Below are 24638 nucleotides of genomic sequence, written 5' to 3' on the forward strand. Positions count from 1 at the left end.
TCTCATTATTTTTCTTTTGTATTCCTTGTGCTTACCAAATAGTAAATGAATTGAGGTTTCTCATTCATTTCCTATCTTCATTTATTTTCAACGTTCATTTCATTTCATTGTAGCAACTAGCAAGCATGTTCTTAAAGATTAGGTAACTACGAAAATTGATGATTATTTGGACCACTAATTGAGACCTATTAATTAGAAAGAAACAATTCAGGAGGAAAAAGATACCAATGAAAAAGGAGTTTATTCGGAATCTGATAATGATAGATAGTGAGTGTGTCTATTTTTTGTAGTATATTTACCTGATGCCATATTATCAATCAGATTGGTTTTTCCATTTTTTCTTTAGTATCTTCAAATAGTTGATTTACGAATGACAATATACAAAAATATTCTATTATAGACACAAGCATATCAATTCAATTCGAAATTGTTAAATCAAGTCAAAGAGAAAAAAAATTAATTCAGTTTCTAATTGAGAAAAATGTATGGAGGATGCTCTCTTTGCTTGAATGTAGCACTTGGGTTCGAATTTGACAATGCCGAAAGAAGTGTGGCGGAGCGGATCACCTACTTCAAAACCCTACTCCATTTCCTATTCCACACTCAACAAAATAAAATGGATCCAACCATCACTTATTAAAATTGCTCATGTTTATAAAACTCAAGGAAATTTAAAAAAAGAAGAAGAAGTATCTTAGTGCATGAGATTATTTGTAAAACTCGAGGAAATTTAGGGACCCAGTCCAGATTTACAAACAAGACAATGGTCACATGTAGTATAGTACCAAATTGAGTAGATGTCACACACATAATTTAAAATCAAATTCATTACTATTAAAAATAGTGAAGAGTTGGAGGAGGTGGCCCTACTTATCATACGGCCATATATAAATATATTAGAAATGATCAAATGAAAATATCGCCCTGTATTAACTAAAGATTTTTTTTAATCATTGATTTTTTGAAACATCTACTTATAAAAGCAATAGCATAAAAGAAACATTAACAAATATCGTAGCTAGGCATTATAATACCTATTTTGTTTTTTCACTTATAAGTTTCACGTTAAAAAGTGGGTACATTAAAATTCAATTATGTGAAAAGTTGGTTTCTACTTAAATCCTACAGAAAGTAATTGGACTTCACAATCTAAGAACTAAATATGGTTTAGTATTTTGTGAGTTATATTTGGACTCATTTAAACAATCAATGAATTATTGAGCTTTTGAGTCTTTTCACTGTTTCGTGTTTTACTATAAATTATTGAACAATTTAGTTTTGCTGCTTTTGAACACTATCCAAATTCATTTTATTGTCACGTTGATTCAACATGTGACATTTCGAAATAGTGTTGAGAAAACGATGCACCAACTCTCTATGATGCTACTGTATTTAATCTCCATGCAACTTGCCCATTAAATATTTATTGGATCACAATTAATTAAATTCGTCTTCACTTATGATAGTCTAATTATATTCAATTTAATAGAATTGGTTTATAGTATTTTAATACTTTCTTTTGTTTTAATTTTATTTGCAGATAGGGAATATATTTGTCACTTTATTGTGATAGGTAGATTCACATGCAATGTAACATTGTGCATGTGCTTTTGTATATGAAAGTACTTAGTCGTCCCATCGTAATAATTTTATATAAAGCAATTGTTAATATTTTATTAATATCAAGTTTGCGTTGAAAATTTTGAAACATAGTAGAAAATGAAATAGAAAAATGAAACAAAAATGAATCAATTAATTAAGTAGAGAGACATGTCTTATTGTATACACGAATGCTCATCGATTCAATCTATAAAAAAAAACACTCTTCAAACAAAAGCCAAATTCAACCATCTCCAAAAGTGTCCCTCAAATCTAACACCAAATTACAAGTATGATAAGTTGGAATGAGTCCGAGTCATTATATACACAAATGCTTATATTTTTCTGCTAGATATATATATATATATATATGTATATATATAGCATGCTGCATGACTAAGAGGCGTTCTTCGCTTTCGATGAAAAGAATCTGCTAAATCCACGAGCATGTTTCTCCGGTGTAGGAGTAGTCGAAGCAGAAGAGGAACCTGACTTTGTAGGGCGGTGGCTTGGTGGTTTTGAGCTGACCGGAGATCTCAACAAGTTGTTAGCTTCGGAATCAGATGGACTGAAAGAAGCATTAAACGTATCCATGGGAGATTCTGAGCCAGCTCTGAGCAAATAGGGGGAAGCAGCAGTGTCTACATCAGGCGCATCAGAGTCTTGCAAATTCATGCCACTTATAGTTGGTTCTTCCTCGACAGAGGCTTCAACTTTTTGACTCCTCGTGTTATTTGGGGAACGCACGTCTGTTTGTGGACGAAGCGCTTGCATTTGCTTGCCTAGAAGGAATATGGTTTCTTGACACTCTGCCAGCTTTTCTGCTGCGGCTGCCAACTCCTTCTCCTGAAATTGATAATAGGTGCTAGTATAAGTTTTCCAGAACCTCAACTAATCAAAATATTTTCATGATTTCTTCATGAAATAACCAATTACAAATGTCTCGTAATTTTTGAAAAACTATCTAACCAAATAAATGGTCAAAAAAATTAACTAATGTCTCATCAGCTACTCCTTTCTTCACATTTATCTATTCAAACTGACCAACATCCCATTTCTGGGTTTCTCCTTTTCACTGTTTCTTTTAAGAATTTTTAATATGGGGCACACTCAGTTGCAATCTTCAATTTTCAAATAATATGTTAACGACGAGCTAAGTATTGAAGAGGCTAGAAAATCAGGATGTAAAATACATAATAAGCAAAGCAGAGTAAGAAATAGTATAATTATAAAGCTCACCTGGCCAGACCTCTCATCAGTTTCAGCTGCCGCACAATTACCAGCCCTGAAATTGGAATATCATAGACAAAGCATATTAGGTATAAATGAAACCCGCATAGAAAGAAATACTAAGCACACTAATTGAAAGTGACTAATTTGAATTCAACCAGCCATGTAAGTAGAAATAATTTAGCACTAGATTTGGTTCATAGTTTAGCTCATAGGTGAATGAAAACTGTTCGAAATTATCCAACCCAAACCAATTTAAAAACCTTACTCAATATCAGGCCAGATCAACTCATTTGTGAGGAACTTGAAAATTTAGTATGTGTCAGTTGGTACCTGTCAAGCTGGTCTTGAAGATCTTTGCATCTGTTAAGTGCCTCCTCATGACTTCTTTTCTCGTCTAGAAGCTCTTTCTCCAAATTTTGTATTTTGCCTCGGAGAAGATTTAATTCAGTTTTTAATTCTTCTGAACGCGTCTCAAGCGAATTGTATGATTCTGCCATGCATTTGAGCTGTGTCTCAGCCAGGCTGTTGGACTTATGAGCTGTTGCTAATTGTGATTTAACCTCAGCCAGAAGGCGTTCCGTTTCCAGCAACTGAGACTTGGAAGTTTCTATATTTTCCAAAGATCTAGCTAGATCAACTGCCAGGCTATCCTTGTCCATTTTCAATTGTTCAAACTCCTCCAGTGAACATTTCCAAGAAGTGGCTGTTGATTCAGAGATTGGAACAAGATTCCCAGCATTAGGAACATCCGGATCAGATGCAGAATCTGAGAAGTGTGCACACCCATCTGGATACCTCTCTCCTAATGATTCCACAACAACCTTGTTCTCTGGTAGGGCAATCTTGTCTATACAATCGGAGCTACCAGTTTCAACTTCAGAACTTCTAAATCCAATAGCATTCAGATGCAGCTCGCTTGCTTTGTTCAATACTTCGGAAACGTCAAGAACAAAAGCATTCAGATTGAGATAACTCTTCATTGCTTCATTATATTTGGCAGAAAATATATCAATTTTTTTATTCAACCCATCTTCTCCATCAGGCCTTGCTTCCGTGACAGTCTTCACTTCTTTGCCAAGATTAGTGATAAAGTCAGAAATCTGCATAATGGCAACTTCTACTTCGTCATTCATGGCTTCAAAAGTATTGACAGATGAGCTAGCATCTCGAGGCACCAATGTCTCAGTTGTGGCTGTCATCTTGGCATCCTCAGTTATTTGATCAGTTCTTATGCCACAAGGAGAATTTGCCTCAGTAAAACCATTCACCGAGTGGTGATGTAAAGTTTCATGCATGTCCTGCATAGCTTGTCTAACTTCCTCTATTACTTTTTCCATGTCCCTTTCATTAGAGACTAATTCAAGAACCCCAGATATTTTTGACTGGAGTTCCACAAAGACCTGTGGGTCTGCTTGAAGTTGAAGATTTACGGCATTTGCATCTTCTTTAGAAATCGCTTGAGGTTCCAAACCATGCTCGCCTGAACGAGGGTCTGCACTGGTGGCTACTTCAACTGAAGCTTCACACTTTACAAGTTTAGATCCTTCATTGACTGTATTACCTGTAAAGTCTGCACCTGAGACTGTTCCATTCGATTGATATGCCAGCTTCTCCATCTCTAAGAAGTCGTCCATAAGGTCCGCATGATTAGCACTTTTAGATTTCTGTGGACTGTCCATGGACTTTTCCTTCTTTAGATGTGAGAGCTCAGACATCATTCCAGCAGTCCATGAACCAGAACAGCTTATATTATCATAATTTCCATCTTCCGACATAGTGGTCAAACTTGATGGAATACTGGCTTTCTGACTACTGAGACTTTCAATTGGAACCTGAGGATTATAAATGTGATTATTTTTCTGTTCACCATTAGCTTCTAGTTGTGCTTCCATATTTTGAAGCTTGCTAGCCGTTTGAGCACAGATACTCCTAGAAGCTTGCAATTCACTGTTACGCTTTGCCAATGCCTCTTTAAGCATTTTTGTTTCTTCCTCCATTGCAAGTAGCCGTTCTGTGAGTAACTCATTTTCTTTGAGGCACTTCTGGGCATGGTCGAGTGAATAGTCCGGCAGCTGAGACAAGTGAGGAGTGGAAGGCTTCACAGGAGATCTCCTTAAACGAGAGTCTCCATAGTCTCGACCCAAACTCTCAACTTCCAATTTCATTTGGGCTAGTGCAGCTGGACCAGGAAGTTTCTTCCGAACAAGGCCTCGTAATCTTTGACATTCCGCCTCAAGCTTAGCAATTTTCTTGACTCCTTCAAGGTGATGTTTGGTTGCTGCCTCGGCGGACCGCACACTCATGTTTTTCTCCTCATTGCGAATTTCCACCTCTTTCCTAGCGATATGCAGTTCATATTTGAGTGAGTTTACTTCTCTTTCACAAGACTCAATTTCGCTTTTCAAAAGTTCAATCTCGGCATTAGCCTGCGATTTCTCTTCATTAATCTGGATCAACATGTTAGAGCGCTCTTGCAAGGACCTCGATAATGCAGCATTTTCAGCTGCAGCCTTCATTAACTCTTGGTCCAGATAACCTATTTTTGCTTCAAGCTCTAACTTCATCTTGTCAAACAGCTTTGCTTTGTTAAGAGCAAGTTCCTGCAACTTTTGTTCATGGTCTTCCTTCAAATTCTGTATCTCCCTCATACATTCTTTGAGAGCACCATCCAGATGAGTTGCCCGATCTTCAGCAGTAAGCTTTAGCAGAGTGACAGATTCCAGATGATTTTTCAGTGCTGCAGCTTCAGCCTCAGCCTTCTCCCAACCTGTCCAATAAAATTGGCGGCCATAAGCTCTACCATCTTAAAACTTTTATTAAGATAGAGATATTTAATAATACTAGTATCTACGAACCTGACACGGCTTCTTCAGCAACTTTGGCATGTTGTTTGACCAAATTTTCCTTATCAGTCATTTCAGTATCTGCTTCAGATAACTTTTCATTGAGTTCTTTCACTTCCTCCTCTAAGGTCTGCACCTGTTCTGCATAGGACTTCACTTCATCCTCCAATCCAGTTAGATGTGTATATGATTCCATAGAAATTTGAACATATTTGGGCTTTTTATTTTCTTGTTTTGCCTACATAAAATAGATCAAGAAATTAAGAACCAAGATAGAAGTCATTAGGAACAATAGTTCAAGAAATGGACATAACAAGAAACCAAGACTAATATAAACGAGTATGAACAAAATTGCAGAGTTTTATCAATGAGGCGACTTGAGACTAAAAGTCTTAATCGGGATGGCCGTAAAGAACTAGCACTATCAGTTGCCTAATTTACACAAGCAAAACCAAAAAATACAAAGGGAAACTTTGGAAATAATTGAGGCAATTTTCGACTAGAAAGTCCTAATCGGAATGGCCTTCAAGCATTTCAATCTCTAGAACTGTTGAGATGCTGAAGTGAAGACCTATCTCATTAGCTTAACTCAGTGAAGTTATTAGAGTTTTTGGTGTCCAAATCAACAAAAATGAGGCTTAGCAAAGTAACTGAAACTAAATAGACAGAAACCAGAATTTCTTGTACATGGGAACCAGTATGGATCATGTAAATAATGTGATGAGTGAATGATAGCAAATGATGCCTGTAGCATATAATTCAACATGAGAATCAATCATCTTAATATGAAATAACCTTGTCGATTTGAGCTGCACTTATATCTGAAGCAGCCGTAGAAGACTCTGATGCAGCGGCAGCTGTTTTCTCAGCAGCCTGCTTATCAGATGATTTCTTCTTCCATGGCCAACTCCTTTTATCCATCCTTAGCTGTTAATGCAAAGAAAAATTATGAAAAAATGAAGCTAAAAAGTAGACAAAGTGGCACAAACATAACTTCAAAAGCACAAGAATACATGTATACATTGTTAGCCTTTCAGGTAAAAATTGCTACATGCACTTGTTTCCGATTGTAACATTGCATAAATGCAACTATACTCAAGAACATAAATATATTTGTACACTAAATATCTCATGAATACAAGTGATAAACCAAGTAGATGGAAATTTTATTCATCTATCCACTAAATGACTAACAAAGACATATTACATACTATTACTATGCTTGAATTGCTGCACCTGCCCAAGGCTCCCTATGGATTAAAACTTGTAAGCAAAGTGATCAATATGCAAGCAAGCTCATGCACAAATTGCTACAGGGAAAAAAATTTATATCAGAAAAACCAGCCTATAACCAAATCAACCGACAACACTCTACGAAGTGGAATATTGAAAAAGGTCAATCAAAAGTTAACTTTTTTAAAGCCCCCAACTTGATCGTCAAATTTGTATCTCTTCAAATGCTTCATGAGCTAGAGGGGAAACGCAGAGGAAGAGAAACTGCATTTCTCTCTTCCTCTTTTTCTGTCTTTTCGAACAACAAGATGGAAAAAAGTTTATATCCGAAGAGAAAAATCATTATAGGCCATCAGATCATGATCAAGAGCATAATCAAAGGGTCTACATGACTACTCTACAGTCATATTCTCAACACGGATTCTACATTAGCAGCTGATCATTTTTAAAAAGCATACAACTACCGTAGAGTTTAAAACCTAGCAAATGAAGATATAAAAGGATAGGGCAACCAATCCACCATGAAAAGGACATTCCCAGAATGTAACAAAATACTACAAAAAAATAAATATAGTTGGCACTCTATTGCAGGAAATTTCTTAAGAAAGTGATACATTATCACAAGTATTAAAAACATTTTAATTAAATTAATATCCAAAACTGAGTTTGATCACAGAGCAGCAATCTTCCTCATTGAATCTAATTAACATCTAAATGTTCAAGCACAATTTCCTCGAATTTTAAAAACTTTTCGATTTTCAACAGAAATTAGTTTTCGACACCAAACGCTTATATAAATATAGGAAAAAGAATAAAAACAAAATTCAACAACCTGCAGGGCCTTATATAGCAATTAGCTGTACTTACAATTAATACAGTTAAGTAGCTTTCAAATTTTAGATGCAATCTTAAATCAGAAACGCATTGCAAAAATTTGCAGAAATCAAGCACAAAAACATCAATCCACACCAAACTACCGACACTTTGAAGCAATTTTGAATCAGGACGACGAATTGCTAACAAACCGAAAACGGCGAAGCAAAATGAGCAAGAGAATTGGAACAATGAACTCAGATTAGAAACTAAAAAGGCACAAAATGGAATTTGAAAATTGTGAGGATTTTGCGAAACAACAACAGCAGAAGAAGGAAGAGCTCTCGCAACACAGAAAACAAAGCAACTGTGGTGAAAAAAAAGTCGTCAATTAGCTGCTCATCATTCCGAAGAAGAAAAATCGAAAGCATTTAGAGCATGAATCTCACGCACTCACCGGCAGTAAGCAATGCAGTGAATACGAGATTGAACTGGAACAATGGAGATCTGATTAATGGAAGGCAGTAGGTGTAGACCTTAGAGAGAGGTTTTTATTCTGTAGAGAGAGAAAGCGAATGGTGGCGGGGTGGTGGTGGTGGTGGTGGTGGTGGTGGTGGTGGGGATGGGTGGTGAAAATGTCTCAAGCGTTTAAAGGCAAGATGACGACGCAAAGCTCCAAAACATCAGCCTTATTTAAAAATTGATTAAATTTGATTTCTTAATTTCGGAAAAATTTAAAATATGGGAATTGAATATTAACGCAGCTGTAACAGAGCATTTTCTATTCAACCTCCTCTATTTTTGTCTAATTCATCTATTAATATAATTTACTGTATTAATCAAGTTACTTCGAGATTGTTAGGGATTACGTTTATCATATGAAAGTCAAAGACTAAATATACGTAACGTTGTCCTTATATTAAGTAGTAGGAGTATTTACCTAAATTAACAATATTTGTAAAATTAAATTTTATCTAATCCACTAAATCAAGTAATATTAGTTAGAGAATAAATCTCAACCTTTCGACCTTTTTATAAAATATTCATCGATTTGTAACTATTTCTTCCGTCCCTGAAAGTTTATCTCATTTTTTCATTTTTGTCCGTCTCTCAAAGTTTGTCCCATTTCGCTTTTATCATTTTTAGTAGTGACTCACTGACTCATTCCTACTCATATTTTATTATAAAATTAATATATAAAAGTACGAACCACGATCTATTAACCTTTTCAACTCACTTTCCATTATATTTCTTAAAACTTGTATCGGGTTAAGGTCAGACAATATTTAAGGGACGGATGTAGTACGTTTTCATAAATTTGTACTGCTGCGAGAAATTAAGTTAATTTATACAGATGGTGTAAAAAAGAAAGTTAATACTAGCATTAAAAAAAGGTTTAAAATGGAGTAAATGACAAAAAAGCCCCTCAGGAAGTGAGTTATTGACAAGTGGGTGACAGAGTAAAAAAGGATGAGCTGTATATGAGAATTGGGGACCACCGTCACTTTGTGTCCAGCTCATGATTAGAGCGTGGCGCCACTGCTTCTCCACTTCTGATTCCATGTGCACCTGTCGTATCTAATTCCTTCCACTCTCGTTTTGTAAATTTTATATTTAACCTACTTAGAGTCGCATCCACTATAGGTGAAAGGGGGCGGACGGCTCGGAGGGGGGACGAGGGGGCGATCTATAGTGGCTGGAACGTCCGCCCCGGGGCGGACGATTCAGAGTGGGGCGGACGAGGTAGCGGCGGGAAGGGGGCGAGGACGGGGCGGTGGGGGATAGGCGCGCCGGTCTATAGTGGGGCGGTGGGGGATAGGGGCTCGCCTATAGGCGCGCCAGTCTATAGTGGGGCGACTGCCGACGCGCCTTAGCCCCCTCGAATTTATTTTTTTTTTCGAAAATTTCTCCTATAAATACCACTCCTCTACCATCCATTTTCACCATTTTTTATTTGTATTTTTTATAGGATGAATCGGACTCCGCCACCGATTAGACGGTGGCGGCGTTTTTATTTGTATTTTTTTTAGACGTTCGTTGTATAATTTTACCTTTGCCAATACAACGAATATTCGGTCCAAATTACCTCATTTTATAATTATTTCAATTCCGCTGATTTAAAAACGAAATGAAAAAATTAAAATGAAAAATTGGGTATAAAATTTCGGGGCTATTGGAAGTGTCTGTCTATAGTGGCGGAAACAAAAAATTGGGACTGTGGACAAAAAATTTGGGCTGTTGACAAAAAAAGGGGGCAAGGCTATTGGGGAAGGCCGCATATAGTGGATGCTCTTATGCATTAATTTGTCGGTCACAAAAATAATAAACTTAGGTTTGTAATGGATTTCTCTCAAATTGGAACCGAATTCGAGTAAATTCATGATTTATGAGACCAAATTTAAGTTTATAAAAAATACCAATTTTTTAAATTTTATACTCTCTCCGTCCCATAATAGATGGCACATTTAGAAATTGGCACGAGATTTTAGGTAACGTTTTTTTGTGTGTTAGGTGCAGAGAGAAAATAGTATATTTATATTAATGTGAGATGAAGCTTTTTCCAAAAAAGAAAATGTGACATCTTTTGTGGGACAAACTAAAAATGAAAGTGTGACATCTATTATGGGACGGGGGGAGTATATTAATAGTTCTACTATTTTTTCTAAGGTAATAGTATAGGTCAATAGGGGTGTGATCAATTGCTAACTTTCTTAAGTTGTTAACTCTGCTAATTCATCTACGAAATGTGTTAAAAATGTCAACACGATGACATTAAAATTTCTACACATAATTTTGTTGACATTTCAATATATTTTAGTGTTATTATATTGAAATTTTTAATACATTGCGTTGATGAGTTAGCAGAGTTATCAACTGAAGAAGTTGCCAACATAGCGCACCCCTAGGTCAATATATGTTAATATTCTGTTTGAGCATATATTACAAAACTATTTTTGAAAATTTTATACAAATGCAATATTTATAAATTTTTTCTCCTTATGTACAAATATATGTATCTCAATTGATTTCGTAAAGTTGACGGTATTCTTCTATTGCAAATTAAATTCACTGAGTCAACTATTTAATACCCACTTAATTTTATTTGGTAATTAGTGCTTTCTCCATTCCATTACATGTGAGCAGTTTTGAAAGTTTATACGAAAATGATAATAAATAGTTAAAGTGGAGGAAAACTAAATTAAGAGAGAGAATACTGTAAATTAGAGTATCTTTTATAGTAGAATAATGCTATGCGGCCACATTATGGTCAGTCATAAATTAAGTAAATAACAAAAAAAATTGATTTTTTTTCAAATTTTTGGTTTATTACTATTTGATTTTACTTTTATATCATCTTCATTATATGTTGCTCAACATGTTAGTGTTGTTCTTTCGTAGTTTTTGCTCAACTTATTACTACTGTCATTTCTTGATTGTTGCTCAACGTATACAGTAATTCGTGATATTAATGTGTTTTACGTAATGGAATTCAAAGATAAGTATCAACTCACAAGTCCATTCACACACATATAAGTTTATATCGGTAATTCTAATTTTTTTATACATGTAAATGGACTAAGTTAATTTTTTATGGCCGGCCACATTATGGCCATTTAGCATCACTCTTTATAGTACTATTTTCTTTCTTACTTTACTTTCACTCAATTTTAACTATTTATTACTATCATCTTTGCAAAATAACGATAAAAAAGAAATTGTTCACTTGTAGTGGAAGGAAAGAGTATTAATTAGATGACAATATGAGATTATTAGAATCTGAAATCTTAAAAGAAAACATATGAAATATTTGACTATAAATATTTGGCTTAATATGAGAAAAAAATACTACACCTTTTTTGTCCTGAAACACATCATACGCGTCGCGTTTTTGTTTTATTAAATTCTCGAAACAAGTAAGACACACAATATTTAATGAACACATAGATGAATCTTATTGATGATCATACTTATTACACGCTATTAATTAAATTAAATTTTCTCCAATTAAAGATGGCCAGCAAAGATAAATAATATCGATATTAAATAAATAGTACTAATAAAGTTACAAGGAAAGAAAATATAAAATGAGAGAGAATATTTTTTTTCCTCGACTTAACACAACTCAAAATGGGTTACTAGTCACAAATAGTATTAGTTTACTAATATACTCCCCAATTTCCACCATAAAAGTCACATTTTGTTATATCGGTCTATTCCACGGTAAGAGTCACATTTTACTTTTACCATAAATAGTAATTAAGTCTTACATTATACTAACTCACTTCAATCACATTCTATTATAAAACCAATAAGTATAAAAAAGTGAACCATATATTCCACTAACTTTTCCAACTCACTATTCTTAACATTTTTCAATTTGGTATCCACAACAAATGTGACTCCTATATGGGATGCATGGAGTACTTCGTACTTATTTTATTAATGTACCTCACATTCTTCTAAGTCATCCACACTCATATTTATTATAAAATTAATACTCCGTCCGTCCCTCATTAATTGACACAATTTTTCTTTTTCGATCATGTCTCAATAATTGACAATCTTACTACTTTTAGTAATGGACTACACATTCCACTAACTAATTTCACTCACATTTTTTTATATAAAAGATGGACCCACATTTCACTCATTTTTTCTATACACTTTCCACTGTATTTTTGAAAACTCATGCCAAGTCAAAATGTGTCAATTAATGGAAGATGAAGAAATATATAAAAGTATGACTCATATTTTACTAATTTTTTCATTATATTTCTTAAAATATGAAGTACTACATACTCCCTCTGTCCCAACTAAGATTACATATTTTCATTTTTAGTTTGTCCCAACCAAGATGATATATTTCTATTTTTGGTAACTTTCTCTCTCTAGTTAATACACCCTAACTCTCTTTCTCTCTCTATTTAATTCTTACATCCACTATTTTTTTCTCCAATTAATCAAATTAACTAACAACTCCTAAAATCATGTACCAAGTAATAAATGTGTCATTTTAGCTGGGACGGAGATAGTATTACATTTCTTAAAACTCGTATCGAGTCAAAATATGAGCACGTACGGAAAGAGTAATATGGATTCACCTAGGAATGATTGGATGCGACTAATTTACAACCAGTCACCACACGAAGCACGGGCCCCACAGTTGAGCGGGTGTGTACATTGTAACCACAAGCGCACGCCGCAAGGTAGAGCACCAGACACGTGTTGGGTCGCGGCGACCATATTGTGTTTCACCCATGTTTGTAGCCTCATTTTACACAAACTGGTTTTTGTCGGCAGAGTGAAAATATTCCTCTATAAAAAAGCGGCCGAATAGTAAAATTAAAGTTTTTGCATTGATGTGTAAATCCCACAAGTCTAGTAAAAAGACAAATAAGCCGTAAAATAAAATTTGAATAATTAGTATTTTAAGTATAATAAAAAATATTTAATAAATGAATACTTAATTAACTCTAATATTTCAATAAAATACTCTAATTCTTACTAAAAATAAAATTATTGCAAGTAGTTCGAGGCAGATCGAAAGAGAAAAGTGCAAGTAGCTTAGGACGGACAGGGGGAGTATTTTATTCTCTTTCATATTTTATTTTTTCTCCAATTTAAATATCAAAATTTTAAATTATGCATCCGAAAGAAATGCATCAATTAATATGAAACGAATGTACTTAGTAATTTTTGTGAATGGTAGACTATATTTTATGGATTAAATCATCATCTCTTTTTAGAATGAGTAAAAATGTATCATAGTGTAATTTGATTTAGAATTAAATAAATTATTAATTATTATTTTTATTAAAATTTCCAAAAAATACATGTGTAGCTTGGCGTCATTCAATAAAATAATAATATGGGGTAAAATAAGAAAAAAGTCAAAAGAAGCCAAAATGAAGTTGTTAAATGCTGGCTAAAAAAGATGTTGAATTGAGTGTATTCCGATAATTGACTATGACACCCTTGAGAAATTTATAGCATAGATTGAGTCCGCCGACATTCGCAAATTTAACGTATTTGGTATTTTAGTATTTGAAAAATGACAAAAATTATATACATCAGAAAATATGGTGCATTTATTTTTAATTTAATTAATAAAAAATAAATTTAAAATAAAAGGAGAATAAAGCCCGACTGCACGTGTAAGGTTTTTTTTTGTTTAATTGCTTAAGTATTTTATACACTGATTTTCTACGAAGGTCGACTGAACCAATTAAGTTGCCTCAATCTATAAAACAAAAATGCCCAAATGAAAGAAATCAGTATCTTTGGAGGGAATTAAAAGCTGTACATTTGAAGAGGCCATAAAACAAAATCAACAGGCGTATAAATTAATTTGGTTTATGTAATTTTAATAAATATTTTAATGATGTTTATAACATTTGAGTCATAATCATAAATGGTGTTAGATTTGCAGTCATCTGAAGGGCCCACCATTTGAAGTTTTGAAAAAGTTATATTTTGACATTTTATCTGCGCTTTTCTTTGAAGCAAAACCGACTGTTTAAAATTAATTGTCATTTTTAAAAATTAAACTTAGCATGCATGTTATTCGATATGGAATTATATGCTAGTTGGCTGAGTTCAACTTGATCATTGACTTTGATTTATTAACTTAAGGGTATTTGATATTATGTCAACATTAAAGAGCAAAGTGGTAAAAAAGAAAGAATATTAAAAATATATTAGGAGCAAAACTATCTTCCAATATCTTGAGCCTATTTGGATGGCAAAGAAGAAACTTATCTTAATAGTATATATCTTGGAATTTTATTGATTGTTTTAAGCTGATTTAGATAGTTAGTCAATCTACTGAGGACTGAGATTAGTTGGACAAATAACTTATTTTCTTCGTTTCACGGTAGTGAAGACGTTTTTTTCGGCCTATTTAAGAAAAAAAATGTATTAAGTGAGTTAAGTAAATGAAGAATAAAGTAGAGAATGAAAGAGGTAGAAAGACGAAGAGAGAATAAAGTAAGAAATAATAAAGTAAGTGAGAAGAAATGTGTTGACTTTTACTCCTACTAAATAGAGAAATGACTTCACTACTATAGAACGGACTAAAATGTCAATATGATTCCACTACTATGAAACGAATGGAGTATTATATTGTGTGAATTGGTCTTATTCCATTCTCATTCTTCCTCAACACCTCATGTTGAATATAAAATATCGAATTGGATTTAAATTGACGGGTTTATGTAAGCTTATCCACACAATTTGAAAAATCACGAATTTCGTACTTTGACTCCTTTTTTTTATTAAGGATAAGGTGAAAAGGGTGTTTATGAGTGGCCAATAGAAAGGTAATGTCTGAAACTAAAGATCTAAGGTTTGAATCCTTCGTAGCAACGGTCTTTATATTTATTTCTTTTCCATTAGAAAAAGGGATAAAGATAGAGGTGAAAGACTATTGTGCAACATTATTGGATGAAGTAGTCATTGTCTGAATTGGACTTTGGGCATAGTAATCAAACGACGTTGATCGGCTAAAATGTCAGAAAATAGTATTAATATAATTAAGTAGTTTTCGTGACAATTGATTGGGACAGTTCAATCATGCATATGTTTAAGCTTAGGAACTCTTGATTGGACATTGGTTAATACTAGTATTATCACATTACTAATACTATATTCTACGACTTCGTGTAAAATAATACGGAATCACGCCTCATTTTCCTTATCCGATTTCAATTCCGCAAACCTCTATTATAACATTAATAGGGAGTAAAATATACAAAAATAATGGTTCGAGATAAATTTAGTTATTAATAATGGATTGTATATAATCATTTTCCTATTACTCTAACACACACACACAAGTGGAGTGGAGTACTATTTTGTAAAAATTCAAGACTAAAAAACAGTAATATTTCATCAATCTCTCTCTTATAGTACTTAATTTAAAGATGATTGTATATTTAGTATAGATGGGCATTATACATATAATAAAACTAAATTTCCTTCCCTATCTATGTTTTTAAGGTCATCCGCAACGCTGTTACTTATCCGTCCCTTAAATTACTATTCATGGGCCCCACTGTACTTTTTTATTCCATCTCTTAACTAAGGGACGAAACCTGCAACCCTCCATCTCTTATCCGCCCCTTAAATTACTATTCATTCAATTTCATTTTTTATTTTTATTTCCAACAAATTCAATTAATAAAACACACTTCATTAAAAATAAAATAAAATTACAACATAAAATAAAAATACAACTTATAATTCAAAAAAATAAAAAAAAAACACATAATTAAAATCCTAAAAAAAATAGAAATTACATAATTTAAAATACAATTTTATAGAAAATAAAAAAAACTACTCCGCCGGCGAATCATCCCCCGAAGGCGGTGGAGGTGCACTGAAGCCACCTGGAGGCGGAATACCAAGTTGTCTTGCCATAAAAAAAATTAAAAAAGGAAAAACGGTAATATAACCGTAATATTACCGTTTTTCATTTTTTATTTTTATTTTTATTTTTTAATTTGTTTTTTTTAAATGATTTATTGCGTCAGCGTGACGATGCCCACTCGCCGGCCGGCGAGTGGGCGTCACGCATGGCGCCGGATCGCGCCACGTCGCCTCGGCACGTGGCGAGACATCTCACCATTCGTCACGGCGGGACGGAACGCGGAGCGGGCTGGGGACGAGACGGGGCGCTGCAACGCGTCACGCCGCAGTCTCGTCCCTTAGTGACGGAATACGGGCCACCCACGTGACGCGTTGCCGGTTGCCTAATAGTATTCAACAATTAGTACAATTTATACATTATAATTTCTTTATCCACACAAATGACCATTTTTTATCTGAAAATTTAATCAATATTTTATAAATGCAATCTAAAGGATTCATTTAGTAATTTTACAGAAGTTTAATTTTTTTAAATTGGTACTAGTATTAAATAATTATGTAAACATGAAACTAAGACATAAAAATGAGTTTCATATCAATCTTTGTTTCATTTGGTCGTATTTTTTTTTTCTAATGATATAGCTTCTTCCTATTCTTCTCTTTTAATCTTTTCCCCAACTACTATGACAATTGAGAGAAGATTCGCCTTCAATAAATGAAGTACAATAATAATTTTGGACACTTTTCACCTATAGAATTAATGTTATCATCTTTTTTTCTTACATCACTTAACAGAACAATGTATTTGTTATGGCTCATGAATCATCGATTTTGACGTGGCTTATTGTTCACCGTCATTCATTTCACCTTTGAGAAGGTGAATAATTCAAGAATGTGTAAAATAAATTATAAAGGAATAATAATGACTACTAATGGAGTATATAATTAGCTCCACCTAGTCTCATAATTATATGCATGTGTAGAGATGCTTCTACAACAAGTTTCACTTATATATAGTTTTTGAAGAATCTCAATTCATATACTCTATAGTTTTAACTTTTAAGGTTAAATACTTACTAACTAACATCATTAAAGAATGCATAAATCAAGAATTTATTACTCCCTCAATCCCACTTAAAGTTTGTTCAGCACGATAATTCATACAATATTATTTCGTTTAATAAGTTGAGAAAGAATAATATAGAAAAAATAATACCAGTGTTTCATTTTCTATAAGTATGATCATAAGAGTCCTATTTATTATAATGCCTTTGAGAATTTGCTAAAGTGCTCATTATTAATTTCAAATACCCAATTTTCGAAGAAAAAAACAACTACACTCTCATTATTTTTGTTACTTTAATTATATCTTACAACCATCAACATATCATATGCTATGAAGAAATAGCACTCAAGTTATTGACTTTGGCTCTCCACAAAAAATAAAATAAAATAAAATAAAATAAAAAATTGAAAAGTGTAAAAAGAGGATAGTGGCATAAAAGCATGAGTGATAACTACATGACAACAAGATTTAGCAACAATTTCATGGACTCCTCAACATTGGAAACTTTTAACTTTGCTTTCGCCATACGAAATGATAGTAACACCTATTTCCTTTTATAATTGAAAAACATTAGTAGTCGGTGTCTCATTTGAGATCGACACAAATTTTAAAAAATATAAATAAATGCGATTAGAAAATACTATTAATTAAGAAATAATACTTCATTCTCCATTTCTTTATATAGCAAAATGAGACAAAATAAAGTAGTTAGCATCATGAAATGTTAAATTTATTAGTACAAGAAATTGAGGATGTTATTAAATAATAGCAATGTTTATTATAAATAATTTTCATATAAAATGTACTACTATAAATTTACATTTCTATGTATATTATTATTAGCCTTCTATGCTATTGCTACACCTCATCTGCCCTTATATAGTTTTATTATAAGTAATACACATTCACTAGTAAATTATTGCTCTATTTGTGTGGACAAACCTCACTGTATATATATATTAATATTTTCAGATGTTATCTCGAACTCGAAATAAATATTTGCCACAAATATCGCCCCCACCACTATATTCAATAAATTAAAAATATTAATCTAGGGAATTTTTATACATGGCCCATGGCGAATTTGTCTTTATTACTTTCTCGTTTTGCACTCTAGGAATCCTAGATTTATTTTCAATGTAGCACTTTGGTTTTACCCACTTCGTCTTATTCCTTATTTGCCTTCATTCACCGATCACAATTCACCTACAAAAATGCAACATTTTTTTTACTTTTACGTGTCAGGCATATTATCTCAAACAGATGTAAAGCCAAATCTTTACTATCTGCACTTCCATCATTTGTTTTTTATTTATTTCTTAATTTCAGATGTTATTTTTAAATTTGAAATAAATAAATAAAATTTTAAATATTACTATATATTTGAAATAAAAATTGAAAATTATTGACAATCAGAAAAAATTACGTAATTATTCTTTCATTGTGTAGAGAATAACTATAAAAATATTCGAGCTACCTTACTGGTCGTGCACATGCGCATCTATTGTGATTTTTATTGAAATTTTCTTAAATCATTCAACTCTTACTAAATTGACACAGATAAAGATAAATTGTCAAAGATTGGATAGTTACGAGGAGCTGAAATTAGAGGAAAGAAAAGAGAAACAAAGAAAAATATGCTGCAAAAAATTAGTTTAAAAAAGAAAGTACAATAGGAATTCAAATAAAATCATACATAAACATAGTTTTAAGTTAGATAAACACTTGTATGAAATATTAATTGTAAAATGTATTATATTGTATTATTGATATGAATTTTATGTATGATATTTATTTATAATATGTTAATACTTATTCAACTATAAGAAAATAGTCTTAATAAGTCTCTACCAATATTTATTTTTCTGCATCAGCCCTTGCTATTGTGATCGAGACAGAGACACACACATTTTGCTGCCGGACCATACTTGTGGTGCTCGCCGTGGATTCTACATATCGTTTTTAGGCTGCGTTTTGGATGTTCTAATTGTCATAACCGGCTGCGTTCCGGGTGCTCTAATTGTGATAACTCGATAACCCTAATACACTTTAATAAATTTCTTACTTTTGTAATTTTGCAGATGAGTCTATTATTCTTCATTGTATTCCTTCATTGAAACTGAACTGTAAATGTTGGATAGTACTGTCAGTAGCCATCCCATGTGCGCCAACCTAATTTTTCCACTTTCAGACAACTACATTCCCATATCGTTAAAAATAAAAAAAGACAAAAATAAAAATAAATAGATTCATTTCGACTTATTAAAGTACATGCTGATGCTACTAGTTTATTTTCATTTTCAAACATCCTAAAAGAGTCCAGTATTTATTAGTACTACTTAATTGTATATTGTTTCTAAGCCACTAATTTATTGTATTTTCAAATTTAACGTGTTATATTTATAACTTAATTCGATTCATTGAGTATCTTTCTATAGTTAGTTAGGAGAGGAGTATTTATTATTGGAAATGTTTTTGTATTTATTTGATTTGTTTGTCCGCTTTCAAACTTATAAAATCATAAAGTTTCAAATTTTCAATTGTCCATTTCACCAAATTTATTTATTTTGTTATTTTTTTAGTTTGCATGCTTAAAACAATGTTGTTTTTTCAGCCACATCGCCATATTAATACGCATCGTCATATTAATACACATGCATCAATATTCATCCAAATCTAAAAAATTTAACATGTATACATGAACTAACTCAATTGTTTGGAAAATGAATCATCGTGAGACATGAGAATTTTTAAACTTCTGTTCTGTCATTCAAATTAATAAAATAAACTATAGAATTTAACTGAATTTTGTGATTTACTTGCAATCAACTCCTTTTTATAAATACTACTTCCCCCGTCCCACAAAAATATATTTTTAGTTGGGCACAAATTTTAATGTACAATTGATAAAGTAAGAAAGATAGAAAAAAAATAATTAAAATATTGTTAGTGGAGAATAGATCATCATTAGAAAGAACAGAATTTCCAAAATTAGAAAATGCATACTTTTATGGGACGAACTAAAAAGAAAAGAGTGCATACTCTTGTGGAACGGGGGAAGTATTTTACAACTATTTTATATTTTTAAAGTGGTAGCTACTAGTATCTCTTTTAGTCTAAACAAAATTGCTCTTTTATTTGTTGCCTCAACTTATCATCACACATTGTTAGATGAAAGCTTCACATACATATTGCGTAGGGAGGCACACTCATATACATCCATATATAGAATACATCCATTCCAATTGAATTACAATTAAATTGAAATAAATTAAATTAAAAGTAAATAAATGCATATAAAATTAAAAAAATAAGTACAAACTTTTTACATTAGGATTGTCATTTAATAGCACTGGGGCTGGGTCTGGGCCATGTCCTTCTAAATTCGAAAATCTAACCCACCACTTATGAATTAATGATCATTGATTAGTAGGCCAAATTTAATTGTCTTGAATTCCAATAATTTCTTGCACATGGAAAATGGTGCACGTGTTGAATCCTCCTTATTACACCGAACCGAAACAAAAATGATAATTTCGTTATCAATTGGTTGTAAGATCGAATTATAGGCATTCAGTAGATAGAAAAGTAATATTACTCATTTTACACGATACGTCCTAAAAAGGAATATGAATCACTTATGATGAGATGAACTGAACACATTTTATTTGATTGGTCGCGGAAGGAAATCGAGATGATTTTTTCGTTGAGGGATTAGCATTACGTTTTGGATCGAGCGTTTTGCATTCCTCAAAGCTGTGATGATAAACGCCGGCATTGTTTTCTCGGTAGACGTAGATCAATCTTGATCGAACCACGTAGTTTTCGCGCCATCTTTCTTATTTTGCCATTTTCTTAACAAGAACTATAGAGAATTTAAATGCATACCCTCTTAACAAAGTAGAGGCAGGAGGAGTTGAGCTCTTAACTGACATACTTATTAGATAAGAAGTTGAAGGCATTCATTGCCGAGTTCCTCTTGCTCCTCTCGTATTCTTCGAGCCGAATCCACGACTGAATCACAGCAGCTGGTATATCTCCGATGCTCGAAGGAATCTCCTTCAACAATGATAAATCGCAGAGAACAAGGTGCACGAGGCGTGGGAAGTGGGCGCTGTCCGTGATCCAGCACTCTAGATCACAACTTTCAATCAGCAAGTACTTGAGATTAGAGAATTGGTCTTCAAATGTTTCCCACTCATATCCAATGAAGGAATCATATTTCAATCTGAGAATCTGAAGAAGGGGCAACAAACCTATCTTCGTCTTCATATCTTCCCACGGGAGCTTGGTGTTTGTCAATGTCAACTTCATGAGGGAATTCGGGAAGCTCACTTATCGCACCAAGCAGACAAGTGTGTGTCCTTCGGAACAATTAAGGCGAAGAGACTCAAGTTTTTGGAGACGGTAGAGATTGTTGAGGCAGTAGTCATCTCCTCCTCTTAACAAGTTTTCGTCGTAATATAACTTCAGCGCTTTAATGTTGGGGATTCGTCTAAGCAATCCCTCACTGAACTTGAGATTGCTTACTACCAAAAGCGTCTGTAGGTTTTCCAACACCATATCTTCACGACTGAGAGGATCGGGAACATAATAGGCACCTTTACGCTTTCTAGGATTGCTCATGACGTGCCTAAGCTGCGGCATCTTCCAAATCTCAAAAACAAAATCATGGCCAACTTTTACCAAAAGTACTGTCTGCAAATTCCAGAGAAAGTGAACCGAACGAGGAATCTTTATGAACGGATGGTCCTTACCAGCGACAGGATAAAAACGCAAGTTAACCAGCCGAAGTAAAAACTCATCTTCATTTTCACTTCCCTTTTCTGCAAAGATTGCATCAGAAAGACATACCCTCAGCAATCGAAAATTATTCGATAAAGTCTTGGGAAATTGCCCTATCCAAGAACGAACACGTGATGTGGAAGAGTCCAGAGATTGAAGAAGTTGTGGAGTTGGATATTCCAAAAACGAGCATCCAATACGACGTTGAGAATTTATACCTTGTGGAATGCTTTGCTCTTCCAACACATATAGAAACTTCACTTTTCGAGCTTCTCTCAAGCACACGTCCCTCAACAAATCATGGATTTTGAATGATTTTAGTTTTCCATAATGGTTGCGATTTATAACTAAAAGGAGATTTCGATCAACAAGTTCCTCTATATAGTCTTCTGCTGCCTCTTCCAAACTTTTCCCATGAATTGGTTGTAAAAATCCCTCAGCAACCCATAATGGGATGATTAAACTGACTTGAATCTCCTCGTCTTCAGGAAAAACTCCCATATAAAGAAAACAAGGTTTTATATAAACCGGCAAATATTATAACTCGTGTATAAAATCTGCAAGCAAGTTTCATCGTCCTCCAAGTTCACAATTGAACTTAAATTTTCTTCAATAAAACCCCAGTTTTCTTGTGTTCGTTCAGACTTTGATAAGAATCCCCCAATCACAACAATCGATAGTGGAAGGCCTCTACAACCTCTCACAATCTTCTTTCCAACATTCTCCAACTCGAGTGGACAATTTTCTTTGCCAAACACAATTTTGGAGAATAGGTTCCAACTAGTAGCCTCATCCAAAAATTTCATATCAAGACCACTCGAGTAGTTAAGCTGAGAAGCCAAGTTCGATAGCCTTGTAGTCACTACAATTCGACTCCCATTTTGATTATCCGGGAAGAACCTCCTAACTCTATCCCATGCCTCAATGTTCCACATATCATCCATCACAACAAAATACCTCCTTCCTATTAAATATTTGTACAATTGTTCTCCTAATTCATCTTCTCTCAAATTTCCCCTATTCTCCTTGCCATCCTTATCTACTTGATCAAGAGTTTTTCTGAGAATTTCTTGAGAAATTGTAGACCACCCACAGACATCAAAATGTTCTTTGATAAGTGGACTTGCATAGATATTTCGTGCAAGAGTGGTCTTGTCTATCCCGCCCATCCCAGCGATCGGGATAATTTGGCGATCAAGCCGTCCTCTAGTGATCTTCTCCAGCATTTGACAAAAGACATCATCAAAACCAACCATGGTGACCTTCAGCGTAGATCTAGGCAAGCTAACATTAGCCGGAGACTTTATGGAGTGGAGCTGATCTTTAACTCCCATCTTTTTAATCTCCGTTACCTCCATCTTGATCGAATCCATTTCTTCTATCACACTTTGCAGACCTGTTATCAATTCAAAAAGAAACAAGCAAAAGTGACTGAGATTGCTATAGATGATAATTAGTCACTTCAGTTCAGCCTAACTTGTGTGTGTGTGTGTGTTGAACAAGACAGAGATATAGTCCACTAAAGTAAAGTTCTTGTTTGAAAATTCAACAAGACCTTGATAGAATTCATGGGAGCTATGTTTTGTAGATCGAGCAAGAATTTGATCCACGATATAGGACTCGATCACATCTTCAGCAGCGTAAGCTGCTTCTGCTATGCGACTCTCCCATAAGTCTTCTTCTTGGGTGTAGCCACCACGGCAAGAATAGCCTTCAAGAAAATCTTGCAGGGAATGAATTGTTGCAGTGAGAGATTCAACCTGTCTTTGGTGGAGGGGAATAGGAGGATGGGGATGACTGTGAATCTGATCAATAATTTGCATTACAGAAACTAGAGCTCCATAGGCAGCCATTTCTTACTGTTTTTTTTTTCTGGGATTTTCTCATTCAAATCACAAAGGTTATTTGGCACATGTAACATCATAATCATTATAAATGTATGAAAATTGACATGATTTTGACTTGTAGGACTTTCAAACAAGTGCTGGTTGAGTCAATGAGCATAAGAAAAAGTCATAAAGCAGTTACTTCAGAAATCCCACAACTTCATTAAAAAATGTAATGCTAGTTGTAAAACTGGATAACTAATTCTCAATAATTGAGAAAAGATAAGAATATAAGTACTTTTCACAACAAGGACACTTCCCTAATTAAATATTTTATTACAGTTTTCGAATTCTAATTCAATGGTCAAATTCTACAGGATCAAACATATGGAAAAAGAAAGCAGAACCGAGATTTCAGATGAACAAATTCAAACTTAAAAATTTCCGATTCTCGTAGAATGAGGGCAAAGTGGATTGATCGAGAAAGCTCTCTTGTTCTTATTATAAGATCGTGATTGGATCCGCATATGTTTAGTAAGAGAATAGCCATTTGCAGCTTCAGTGGCGACTAGATCAACACCTTCTTTCTTCGAGAGAAACTCCCATATGTTTGGTAAAAAGAAATGCTTTTTCTATACATTCGAACCACTGTTGGTCATATTTCTCTTTATCGAGAAATTGAAGAAGCCATACAGGGGTTTTCTCAGGCCTGTTCATACGGTGTCAAAACAGTAGGCCAAGGTATCCAGTATCCTACGATACCAGTAGGAATACAGAATTTTTCACTTGACCTTATCCAAAATGTGTGTGTGTGTGCGTGAGAGAGAGAGAGAGAGGCATGTTATCAGCATCTGCTATGAAATTCTCATATCC

General features: G+C 33.7%; 1 protein-coding gene and 1 pseudogene across 2 annotated transcripts; both read right to left on the reverse strand.

Moving 5' to 3' along the window:
• Positions 1 to 1733: 1733 nt before the first annotated feature.
• Positions 1734 to 8358, reverse strand: LOC121807291 (filament-like plant protein 4). 2 transcript variants are annotated; one of them, XM_042207510.1, is made up of 6 exons: positions 8179 to 8358; positions 6471 to 6602; positions 5688 to 5913; positions 3163 to 5599; positions 2839 to 2884; positions 1734 to 2445 (listed from the first exon to the last, which is right to left on the reverse strand). In XM_042207510.1, exons 2-6 carry the CDS (start codon positions 6594 to 6596, stop codon positions 1996 to 1998), a joined length of 3285 nt encoding a protein of 1094 aa, XP_042063444.1. In that variant the 5' UTR covers positions 6597 to 6602; positions 8179 to 8358; the 3' UTR covers positions 1734 to 1995. The 2 variants fall into 2 exon arrangements, with proteins under 2 accessions (XP_042063444.1, XP_042063450.1); XM_042207516.1 differs by lacking the exon at positions 8179 to 8358 and adding an exon at positions 6887 to 7533.
• Positions 8359 to 20717: 12359 nt separating this feature from the next.
• On the reverse strand, positions 20718 to 24422 carry LOC121807311 (annotated as a pseudogene).
• Between the last annotated feature and the right edge of the window lie 216 nt (positions 24423 to 24638).

This window comes from Salvia splendens, chromosome 1, assembly GCF_004379255.2.
Source record: "Salvia splendens isolate huo1 chromosome 1, SspV2, whole genome shotgun sequence".
Taxonomy (NCBI): Eukaryota; Viridiplantae; Streptophyta; class Magnoliopsida; order Lamiales; family Lamiaceae; genus Salvia; species Salvia splendens.

Bases quoted from the DNA above. Each gene is read 5' to 3' on its own strand.
- LOC121807291 (XM_042207510.1), bottom strand. From the start codon at position 6,596: ATGGATAAAAGGAGTTGGCCATGGAAGAAGAAATCATCTGATAAGCAG. The intron at 5,600-5,687 runs GTTCGTAGATAC...TTTATTGGACAG, and splicing joins TGCTGAAGAAGCCGTGTCAG to GTTGGGAGAAGGCTGAGGCT. The intron at 2,885-3,162 runs GTACCAACTGAC...TTCCAATTTCAG, and splicing joins CTTCAAGACCAGCTTGACAG to GGCTGGTAATTGTGCGGCAG.